Source organism: Loxodonta africana, chromosome 7, assembly GCF_030014295.1.
Source record: "Loxodonta africana isolate mLoxAfr1 chromosome 7, mLoxAfr1.hap2, whole genome shotgun sequence".
Taxonomy (NCBI): domain Eukaryota; kingdom Metazoa; phylum Chordata; class Mammalia; order Proboscidea; family Elephantidae; genus Loxodonta; species Loxodonta africana.
Window position 1 is genome coordinate 85706063 of NC_087348.1, and position 11987 is coordinate 85718049.

The window sequence follows — 11987 nt, forward strand, 5'->3', positions numbered from 1 at the left end:
TGATTGTCATGCCACTATAGCTCTTTGACTTTAAAATTAGTTCTGTGAAGTTGTCGCCTTTTAGATTATGTGTACCTCAAAGAATGTGGGCTGAGCAAGCAGTCAGCTTGGCAAAAAGCAATATTGGGTAAAGACATACTGATGGGGCCCTGTCTGATATATACATGAAAGGGGGGACAAATGGCACACTCAAGGGGGCAATTGGAGAGGCTTTAACGGAAGGTCTATCTACAGAGGCATGGGCAGGGTTAAGGAAACGATCAAAGGATGATGAAGCACCTGGGATGAACATGAGTGAGTAGCCACTACCTATCTCAGGCAAGGGAAGGTGTAGTTACCGCAACACAGGAGGGGTCACTCTTCACGAGCAGCAGATTTTTGTAGAAAATGACAGGAATAGAACTGGGGACTAAATGCCTGATACCTCTTTTCTACCTCTGTCATCTCCTGCTGTGCTTCACATTAGTTGAACTCAGCTGGAAACCAGAGAAAAAGGGGAATCTGGGTGATGTAGCCTGTAAAAGTCAGCTTTCAGGGCACAGAGCAAGGACCTAGAAGGGCAAATGGAGAGTAACCAGCACAGAGGATAAGGAAGCCAAGTCAGGCTTCCACCAGCTAAGCCTCCCAGCCCACCTCGCCTGGTCTTTTCTATTACAGGCTGGATCTTGTGCAGCCCTTTCTTTCCCAGGACCAATGATTCAGCCTTTTTATCTTCCCTTTTTACATCTTTTTTTTTTTTTTACATCTCCCACCAAAGGTCTTTCCATATCCATTTGTAGTAGTCAGTGAGAATCTTAAGATGGAAAGGGAGCCCAGCTCCTGGAGAGAAATTCTGAGGGATAAAGTCACTACAGCAGGCTTACATGGGCAGTCATTCTCCCCCACCATGGCACCCTACAGAAAGAGATATTCCAAAGTTCTTTGAGGTTTACTGAATGTATTTTTGGTTTTACACATTAGCCTCAACAACTGAATAATGAGAGCTAACACTTAGTGTTACCTTGTATCAGGCATTGCATTCGCATTTAATCCCACGACCAAAAAAAGAAAAAAAAAAATTAGTTGTAGTCTAGAGCAGTTACGTTTTTTGTGAAGTGAGGTTAGTTGTATTTGGCTAATGGGATAAAGCAATTTGCCTACCCTCCCTCTCCGCCCCCCCCATTGTCAGGATCTGAAACTAGACCTAGAGAATTCCAGAGCCCAAACTAATGACTACTCTGTTATACTCAACCTAATTAGGTTTCAAACGTAGAAGAGAAAGCTACTTGTGTACTCCTGCCCTCATTTACATTCCCACAATATACTTAGGAGCATACGCTGGTATGATCTTTTAGATGCCGAAAAAAAAAATAAAAACTTGTTTGTGTCTTTTCTCTAATATGCATCCCCTTCTAGCTGGTTGCTCTGAACCCTGTGTAAGCAAGGTCATTTCTTCTTTGACCAAATATATATGTCCTAGGCTTCATGCCACTCTGTGCTGAATGTCTCTCCTTTCCTGCTGGGGGTGGACCTCTCCATTTCTAGAATCTTACCCTCATACTTAACCTCCATGAAGAGAGAAGATCCTTGTAAGATACTGCTTTTGGGTAACCGACATGCGTAAACTGAGCTCCAGTCATCAGCTTTAGCCTTTCAGAAATCACCTTGATGTTGGCTGGTGAAGTCCTATCTTCACCAACCCACATCTCTACTTTGAGATTTTTGTCTGCAGTTTAGACATTATTTCAGCTCATTCAATAGCTAATACTGGCCCTAAGCTTAAAAGCTTTGATTTGCCATAGAGTCTACATAGCATCCAAGAGTCCTTTTGACCCTGTTATCTCTCAGATTCAGTGTGTCCCCTTTTCTCTCCAGGAGCCCACACTCTGAAACCTTCCAATGTAATGGTGAGAGCCATCTCATAGCCTACCTGTGGAGGTAAATAACCAAATAGGTATCTGTCTGCCTTAGGTTAATTCACTCATTGATGCAAGGATGTTACTCCTTGAGGGCCATCCTACAAAAAGATGCTTATCCATTTATTCATTCAAATATTTATTTTGGCTTGTGCTTGGAAAATTTTGTGGACATTTCAGAAATCCTGGTTGCATAGTAGTTAAGTCCTACGGCTACTAACCAAAGGTTCAGCAATTCAAATCCACCAGGCGCTCCTTGGAAGCTCTATGGGGCAGTTCTACTCTGTTCTACAGGGTTACTATGAGTGGGAATTGACTCGATGGCAATGGGTTTGGTTTTTTGGTTTTTTTATAATGTAGTAATAACATGATATTTACACTATACTATTATTTTTGCAATTAGTACAAACAAAGAAAGGTTCTTTGTGTAATATCTTAACTATCCAATAATCCTATTCTTTATTATAGGACCTAACAGTAAAATATGCTTCTCTTTTATTTCTAGAGAAAAAAAATTTCTGCTGCATTTTTGGGCATAAGTGAGAACATTCATTTGTATATACCCATGCTCACTTTTCATAATACCTGTTGGGCACCCAGCTCCTTCCAGCTCACTGGCATCCCAGGGCTGGAGTCTCAGCACCTCTGGCTCTCCATTCCTTTTGGCTCCATGTACCTGGTAGCTGTAGTGGGGAATGTGACCATCCTGGCAGTGGTAAGGGTAGAGTGCAGCTTGCAACAGCCCATGTACTTTTTCCTGTGCATGTTGGCTGTCATTGACTTGGTTCTGTCCACTTCTACTATGCCTAAATTACTGGGAATCTTCTGGTTTGGTGCTGGTGACATTGGTCTGGCTGCCTGCTTGGCCCAAATGTTCCTCATCCGCTGCTTCGCCACTGTCGAGTCAGGCATCTTCCTTGCCATGGCTTTTGATCGCTATGTGGCTATCCGCGACCCCTTACATCATACCACAGTGCTTACCCATGAGGTGGTGGGTCGTCTGGGACTGGCTGCCCTCCTTCGTGGGGTACTCTACATTGGACCCTTGCCTCTGATGATCCGTCTGCAGCTGTCCATTTACAAGTCCCGGATAATCTCCCACTCCTACTGTGAACATATGGCTGTAGTTACTTTGGCGTGTAGTGACAGCAGGGTCAACAATGTCTATGGGCTGAGCATTGGTTTTCTGGTGCTAATCCTGGACTCAGCAGCCATTGCTGCCTCCTATGTAATGATTTTCAGGGCTGTGATGGGGCTAGCCACCCCTGAGGCCAGGCTTAAAACCCTGGAGACATGCGGTTCTCACATCTGTGCCATCCTGATCTTCTATGTTCCCATTGCTGTTTCTTCTCTCATTCACCGGTTTGGTCACCATGTGTCTCCTCCAATCCACACCCTGCTGGCCAACTTCTATCTTCTCACTCCTCCAATCCTCAATCCTATTGTCTATGCTGTCCGTACCAAACAGATCTGAGAGAGGCTTCTCCAGATCCTGAAGAGAGAGATGAGGAACAGATGACTGTTGTTTCCTTCTTCCTTTCCAAAAATGCTCATGGAGAAGAAGGCTGTTACATCTTTATTTAAAAAGAAGCCTGCTTCTCCATTTGGGAGCTTCTCAAGCAGTCTGAGATGTTAGGCCCTGTGGTCTCAAATTTTTTGTAGTTCCAAAGAAATGGCAAGAAAGAGTGTACAATTCTCATTTCTATGAATGGAAGATTATATCTAATCTTTTTATGATTAAAGGATATTTGAGCCCCAAGGGAGGTAAATCAACAAAAATGATAGCAACATCAATAACACAAATAACTGCTAATGTTTGATGTAAAATCCCTGTTGGCACAGTGGCTAAGTGCTTGGCTGCTAAGCAAATAGGTCAGAGGTTCAAACCCACCAGCCACACCAGGGGAGAAAGATTTACAGCCTTGGAAACCCTATGGGGCAGTTCTACTCTGTCCTACAGGGTCGTCATGAGTTGGAATTGAATTGACGGTAATGGGTTTGGTTCTTTGGTTTGATACAAATATGTATATATACATAATTGCATACTTCTTATGAACATCCTGGCATCTTGTGAGGTAGGTATTATTGTGCGTATTTTATACATCAGGAAATAGAACAGTCTTGCTTTATAAGCTGCATAAAAAGTTGTTTATGCTGCCTAGCTTGAACGCTTTGGTTGAAGTTTATTAGTATTTAACCTGATAATGTATTACACTTTGTACTTAGAGTCTGTTTTCTGTGCATATTTTAATAAGCAAATCCTAAAAACTGATCATTTCATGGAAGTGGCCTTGGCTAACAAACTTACAAGTTAAGCTTTTAGCAACCGGAATGTGGCTAAAACTGCTTGTACTAATAATTCTAGAAAAATATTGAGCTGTATGCCTAGCAAGGTATGACGATACCAATCATGAAAATAGAAAGTGGCCTAGAAAAAAATATCAGCTCAATGAAGGGAAATGAGACAAGATGACTATATCTCAAAATTGCCCTTGTTGTGTTTTCCTGCAGGCCTGCTCCCATCAAGCGGCCTGAAGGATGTGAGGGCTCCATGGAAAGGAAAACCTTCCCCTTCCCATAGAAATCCCCTCTGAACCCTGATCCATCTGTAGGACCCTTGTTCATGACGTACTGTGTTCCTAAAATGGATCAGCTCAAAATAAGGTAAATTTCCAAATTCTAGAATTTATAGAAACTAACATTGACTTTACTATCCAGATTACTTATTTGCTCAATACCTAAAAAAAATAGTTAATTGACATAAAGCACTTAAGGCTGATTGAAAGCTACTGATGTAACTCTCACAATCACGCCTTAAGGTACTAATGACAGTAATCCCACTTTGCAGGTGAGGAAACTGAGATTCCTAGAAGTGGTAAGAAACAGTCCAAGGTCATTCAGCTTATAAGAGATAAAGCCAGGAGGCAGGAATTAAGCCCAATTTTGTTTGTTTTTAACCCTGAGGCTCCTAACCTCTCTGATCTTCTTTTTCCTTGGCTGTGAAAGAGGGCTTCCAACTTTGAGTGGACAGAACAGGAAAGAGCTCTGTAGCACGTCCAGGCTGTGGTGCAAGCAGCCCTGCTACTTAGGCCTTAGGATCTAGCGGAATGAGGTGCTGGAGGCATCCATGATGAGGAAAGGACGGACCTTATGGAAGAGGCCCAGTGGAAGAATCACTATGTGACCCCCTGGTATTTTGGAACAAGGCTATGTCATCTACATCAGAAAACTGACAACTTTTGAGAAATAGCTCCTGGTGTTTTATCAGGCCCTAATAGAGACAAAAAAGAGCCCTGGTAGCACAGTGGTTAAGCACTCAGCTGCTAACTGAAAGGTTGGTGATTGGAACCTACCAGCCACTCCACGGGATAAAGATGTGGCAGTCTGCTTCCGTAAAGATAACAGCCTTGGAAACCCTATGGGGCAGTTCTACTCTGTCCTATAGGGTCGCTTCGACTCGACGGCACTGAGTTGGTTTTGGTTAAGTTGAAATTGACTTGACAGCAACGGTTAGTAGAAACAGAACATTTGGTCATGGGGAATGAAGTGATCATGCATCCTGCCCAGTGTGAGTTGGGTTCGGTCAGACCCACCAAATCATAAAATTAGGCCTAGCATCTGTCATTGTAATATGGAAATTGTTCATCTAGGATCAAATATAGTAGGACTGGAGGACCCTAAGTAAGTTGCATAAACAGGTAGCCTTGACTCTCATGTCAATCATGCCATTTGTATAGTCCTCCTTCTCCAGATCACATCAATGGACACATGAAATGGTCCCATACAACCAACTAAAGGAGGAGAAAACCAGAGCTTGACTTACAGATGAGTTGGCTAGGCATGACCTAAAATGGACGGCAGTTGCATTGTAGCCAAATAAAGGAATGGCATTGAAAGAGCAGAGAAGTAAAGACTTCCTGATGGGTGGAACTGCAAGTACTACACCTGATCATTCACTTTCTGTGAAAGAAAAAATGGCCCAAGGTGAGAATATAAATTCCTGGGCAGTGGCCAGTGGTCTGCTATCTTGTCAGTGGCCTAGAAAGAAAAAGACTGGAACATCAGAAGCAAGGAGTTCTGGGGTAGAGGCAAATGGATAGACATATCCGAGTGGGCCCAGGTTGTGAACATTTTTGTATCACCCAAAATCAACTGCCACAAAAGAGGTATTGAGCGACTAAGCAGACAAATGATTCTGCTAGTTGACATTAGCTAGCCTTCATTGGTTGTCACCTTAGAATTGGCATAATGGATACCCGAGTAGAGTAGGAGAAATGGAGACTAACATGTAAGATTCCAACTGACTGAGGCTGACTAGCTACTGCTGCCTTTTATATCCAGTCTATCAGCAATAAATTCCTGTGTAGAACCCCAGATCTGATACTATTCCTCCAGGAGGCACTTGGTGGTCTACTTTACATTGGGCTGCTTCTCTCCTGGCAAGGCCAGTGGTTCATAGTGATACATACTTATTGGTGTGTGTTTGCCTTTCTTGCCCACATAGCCTTGGCCAGCATCATTCTTTTAGGGTCTACTGCATAGATGGGCATAGCTAATCTACAGGCATGAATCCCACATGACACAGCATCTGACCAGGGGACCAGTTTAAAACAGCAAAGGATGTACACAGGATAGGGCTCATGACAACAGGATCCACTGATAGTACCACATACCTCACCAAGCAGAAGTTGACCTCACAGACATCCCTCCCAACCCCACCACCCAGTTAACCTTACATGTCCAATTCCATCATGACATCTTCTTGAAGAAACCATTCTGATGCAATTATGAAGAGAGTCTTACTGCAAAATCTTCAATTTTATGCCCCTAAAAGTTAGTCCCTGTTGGAAGAGTTAATACCTCTTACAAATATAGAGCCCTTTGAGGTCATTTTTCATATGACTCTCTCAAAGCTATTTAAAAAGAAACAAAAAACCATGTAAATGAAGCTCAGCAATGCTTTCTCTTCCTCATTCCAGGACAGAATACAAGAGGGCAGTTCTAGTGCAGATATGAATCTGAAGGACTTAGCATCATAAAAGTGCCCTTTGAAACTGAAGTCAAGGTGTAGCCTAAAGGTAGAGCAACTTCCTTGACCTTACCATAGGCATTCCACAAAACTAAGAATGCCCCAGGGCAGAAAAACACAGCTATAAGACAGCCTCTTGGACTGCTCTGGACTAGCAGACTGACACTGCTACAGCCCAGGTTCCTCAATTTTGCTCTGCAGCGTCTTATTTTTACATCAAATATGATTATGGGTAGAGAACCGCCTCCCAACTCTTGGACCCAGAAAACAGATGGGAAAAGAGAGGGCATAAGGGATATATGACTGACTGCAAATACTCCTGGTGGAGCTTCAGGATAGAGGTTATCTTTAGTCACTCAAATGAGTTTTAATTATAATGAGGATTACCAGCCTGAGTTTAGGACCCCTATCCTGTGTGGTAGTTCCTCTACACAGCCTTCAAAATTTATCTACACTCAGCAAGATAACTTACTAAGAGAAGGGCCTGTTCATAAGTCAAGCTAGAAAAAAATATCACTATGTGCATGGAAGATAACTGGATTCCTACCTTAATCCATATATAGAAATTAACTCTGGAAGTATTAAGGACTTAAATGTGAAGCAAAACTTTAGAACTCTTGTTTCCCATTTAAGTCCTTTATACTTCTAGTTAATTTCTATATGTGGATTAAGGTAGGAATGCAATTATGGGTAAATAAATTTTAGGCCTTGGGTTAAACAAAGATTTTTAAAACCAAACAAAGCTGTCTACTCTGAGGAAAGTTAGAAAATTTGACTAATTTAGATTTTCTTCCAGAAGTGCCTTAAAATGAAAAGTTACAAATGGGAAGAGATTCATGATATAAACAAAGGATCGGCACCAAGAAGGTCTAAGGAATTCCTGTAAAATCAGTAAGAAAAGCCCCAGTACCAAGAGAAAACTGGACAAAAAGACACAGTTCTCTCACAGAAAAGGAAACATTTTCAAACATACACAGGAAGAGATGTTCATCATATTTAGTGATCAGAGAAATACAAATCAAAACCACAATGAGATCATTTTACAGCCTTTACTTTTCTGAAAAGATCTGACAAGTTTTAGAGAGGATGTTAGTTCACAGCTTCTCTTATGGTACAAAATCAATACCATGACTTTGGATGAAAGTTTGGCCTTGTCTCTGAAACCTGAATATTTGTATTCCCTGCAATTTAGGTTTTACTCTAAGTATGCCAACAGAAAGCTTACAACAGGAAACATGTATGAGTATTCACAGCAGCACTTTCATAATAGCAAAGCCCTAGGAACAACCCAAACACCCATTGATAAGAAAATGAATAAGGTAAAATATTGTCACATAATGGATTATCAGCAACACACACACACACACACACACACACACACAATCTTCAAATATGTGAAGAAATACGGAAAGGTTACACAGCACGATACACCTTTTTAAAGTTAAAAAAAAAAAATCACTCAGTTCTAGTTTAAGAATACATTTTAGATAAATGAAAAACATGGTTCTTTCGCTACACCTTTCCTAAGTCAGAGCTTGATTCGTTTGAACTACGATAAGAACAGACCAGCCTTGTAAAGATTATCAACGTGGGAGTTTGGCCTATTTCCATGGCGTTTCCTTGTTTTTACTGGCACCACTGGCTTTCTAAATCATCTGAAATTGAACTGTACTAGTCTATGTTTGGAGCCCTGGAGGCACAGTGGTTGAGGGCTATGGCGCGCTACAGCTGCTAAGCAGAAAGTGGACAGTTCAAATCTACCAGCTCCTTGGAAACTTTACGGAGCAGTTCTACTCTGTCCTATAGGGTTGCTAGGAGTTGGAATTGACTTGACGGCCAGGAGTTTTTTTTATCTTCCCGGTCTGTGTTTACATAAGGTGTTCAAGACTAACAACAACAAGAATTCTCTGTGCTGAAATAATGGTAGAAGATTAGGTAGGCTGGATGTTGTCTCTGTTTCTTTTTTGCCCTTGAACTGTTTTGTACAGACTAGCTGGCATTCCTCTTATGTATCACATATACTTTGGGCATCTTACTGGCCAAAGAGTTTTTAGCAGACAGCATTTTAAAGACACTCAGGAACATCATGGAGTCAAAACTCTCAAGACAACTTTATCTTCCTGCCCAGGTTATAAAGCTAGACTTCGGGGGAGTTTTCTTAGCAGGAATGACCTCTAGCCATGTAATTTCCTCTGTAGGAAGCTGTGTCATTGAGCAGTTAGTTTCAGATATGGAACAGAGTTGAGAAGAAAAAAATGCCAGTTAGGATGCTGATCGAATTGTCAGCTAGACACTACAAGGCCTTAGTCTCCTAACTGTAGAATGCTAGTTAAATGTCTGGGTATTTCATCCAGATTCTCTCAGATATTGACTTAAAACCAGAATTTCTCTCCCAGACTCTTCAAGAGTCTTAACTATAGGAAATCCTTTCCAGCTTGAAATGAGGCTTGCTAAGTTATTTCTCAAGGATGATTGATCTTATCTGATATTAGAAAATCTTCCACAGTTGATCCAGTATTCCATAGTGCCCCATTTTATTCTTCATAATGAATTGCAAGGAATTGTTGGAAATAATGTTGTAATTGGATCACTTGTTTAATGATCATACTCTGTTTCTTCCACAGTATTAAGCAGAAATTCCTTGCCAAGAGCTGTGAATATTTATGGTTTGTATAATATTCTGGATGTTGCATAAGAACAAATTTGTGACTTGTATCTAGTTCCTCTTTGTTTTCTGGACACAATATCTGTATTCAGAGACTCAGGATGATATAGGGTAGGTCCACGTTTAATTGGAGCTCACAGAAAAATATCACCCTCCCTGAGTTAGTTTTCTGGTTTGGGGGGAAAAAAGAAAAACAACAATTGGAGTTATTTTGGCTGACTCCGAACCTGGCTGAATGTATAATCCAGGCTTTCGAAGATGCTACAAAAATGACAAATTGAAATGTAATCTTGAGGTGCAACATTCTTCTCCCAAAGACATGTATTGCTGATTGCCTCCAGGTTACTTAGAAATTGTGGAAGTGTAAACAAAGTGCCTCCCATGAGGACTTAACATCCATGTCACCATCTGTACTCCTTAGGAATACACACAATGCATTTGTATGCATCAGAGTTACAGGTCTTATACACTGTGCAATACAGACTACACCAGACAGCTTGTTGGCCATTGAATTTTGACAATAGTAATGAATGCTTAAGAGAACTGGGAAGAGAAAAAGAAATTAAATCTTTCAGATTTAGTAAACTATTACAGTTCATACACCAGTGTTAACCAAGCCAACTAAAGTACACAAAAGGACCTTTTAATATTCCAAATACATAAAGGAAAGAATATTGAATATACCACGGAGTGCCAAAAGAACGAACAAATCCGTCTTAGAAGAAGTACAACCAGAATGCTCCTTAGAAGCAAGGATGGGGAGATGGTGTCTTACATACTTTGGACATGTTGTCAGGAGGGATCAGTCCCTGGAGAAGGACATCATGCTTGGCAGAGTACAGGGTCAGCGGAAAAGTGGAAGACCCTCAACAAGGTGGATTGACACAGCGGCTGCAACAATGAGGTCAAGCATAACAACGATTGTAAGGATGGCGCAGGACCGGGCAGTGTTTTGTTCTGTTGTGCATAGGGTCGCTATGAGTTGGAACCGATTTGATGGCACCTAACAACAACAACAACAACAAAAGGAAAAGCTATATGCTTAGTTTGTCTGAAAACCTAAATTATTTGCAAGAAATATTCTGTAGTTGGCTTTTATTTTGGTCAATTTTCAGCTCGTGTGGCACTAGTAAATTTACAATGGAATCTTCACTTTAAGCATTTTTAAAAGTAAGCAAAGCCTAGTAGAGGTGGTGGCAGTGAGGCTTAAGTCTTTGTTGCCTAATTATACTTCAAAATACGACTGTATAATGAGGATACATGTTACAGTTCTTTCCATTTCCGTAGTAATGTTTCTATCTCTAACCTATTGCTATCGAATCAAATCTGACTCATAGAGACCCTATAGGGCAGAGTAGAACTGCCCTATAGGGTTTTCAAGGAGCAGCTGGAGAATTTGAACTGTCGTCCTTTTGGTTAACAACCAAGCTCTTAACCACTGAGCCACCAGAGCTCCAAGAATTATTGGTAGAAATTTGCAATTTAAAAAAAAATTAAATGTGACTCCTAGGCCTCAATTGTTCTCTTGACAGAAAACCAGTAATTAATTTAAAAGAGAAAGATTTCCCAATTCAAAAAGAAACTTCTACATAACTGCATTCTTCACTACAGAGAAAAGTTTAAAAAATTAAAAAAAAAAGTTAAAACCATGTCCATAATGTAGGGTATGCTTAAGTATCCTCACACCTTTTTGGACTGTGTTCCCTTCTATTTGTTTTTCTAAAGGAAAATAAAAATATGTTCAGATGTAGCCCCTGTATTACTTGGCTGTGACTGTAAACGTTTCAAGAGAAAGTTCATGCGGACATAATTTGAATCCATCCAGAGCAGGAGATCCAGAACTTGGCTGAGCAGAGTTACTTAAGAAGCTTATTCAAAGTAAAAGTTCTTAGCCCTACTGAGATTGCCTCAGTGAGTAGGGATGAAGTTTAGAAAAATCTATGTGCTGAATGTATACAAAGGAGCCCTGGTGACTCAATGGGTAAGTGCTGGGCTGCTAACAGAAAGGTTGTCAGTTTGAACCCACCAGCCGCTCCTCAGGAGAAAAGACCTGGTGATCTGCTCCTGTAAAGATTACAGCCTAGGAAACCCTGTGGGGCAGTTCTACTCTGTCCTATATGTCCTATAGGGTTGTTATGTGTCGGATGTGACTCGTTGGCACACAACAGCAGCTTTGTAAACCAATTAAGTTGGAATCTCCAGTGACAGGGTCCAAACATCAAGTTTTGCTTTTTAATGCTCTCTGGGTGATTTCAATGTGTAGCCAAGGTTCATAACCACTGGCTTAATCACTCACGGGTTTTACTCATCGTCTTTGTGCAAATTGAAGATGATTCCCAAATCTTTCACTTTGATCCAGATCTCCCCATTAACATCAGGCCAGTATATCCAGCTGACT

General features: G+C 41.1%; 1 protein-coding gene across 1 annotated transcript; it reads left to right on the plus strand.

The window, feature by feature from the left end:
- The first annotated feature begins 2070 nt into the window (after positions 1 to 2070).
- Positions 2071 to 3437, plus strand: LOC100665004 (olfactory receptor 52M1-like). Its single transcript, XM_064289268.1, has one exon. It carries the CDS (start codon positions 2461 to 2463, stop codon positions 3367 to 3369), a length of 909 nt encoding a protein of 302 aa, XP_064145338.1. The 5' UTR covers positions 2071 to 2460; the 3' UTR covers positions 3370 to 3437.
- Positions 3438 to 11987: the final 8550 nt, after the last annotated feature.

Coding starts and splice junctions, on each gene's coding strand:
- LOC100665004 (XM_064289268.1), top strand. CDS start 2,461: ATGCTCACTTTTCATAATACCTGTTGGGCACCCAGCTCCTTCCAGCTC.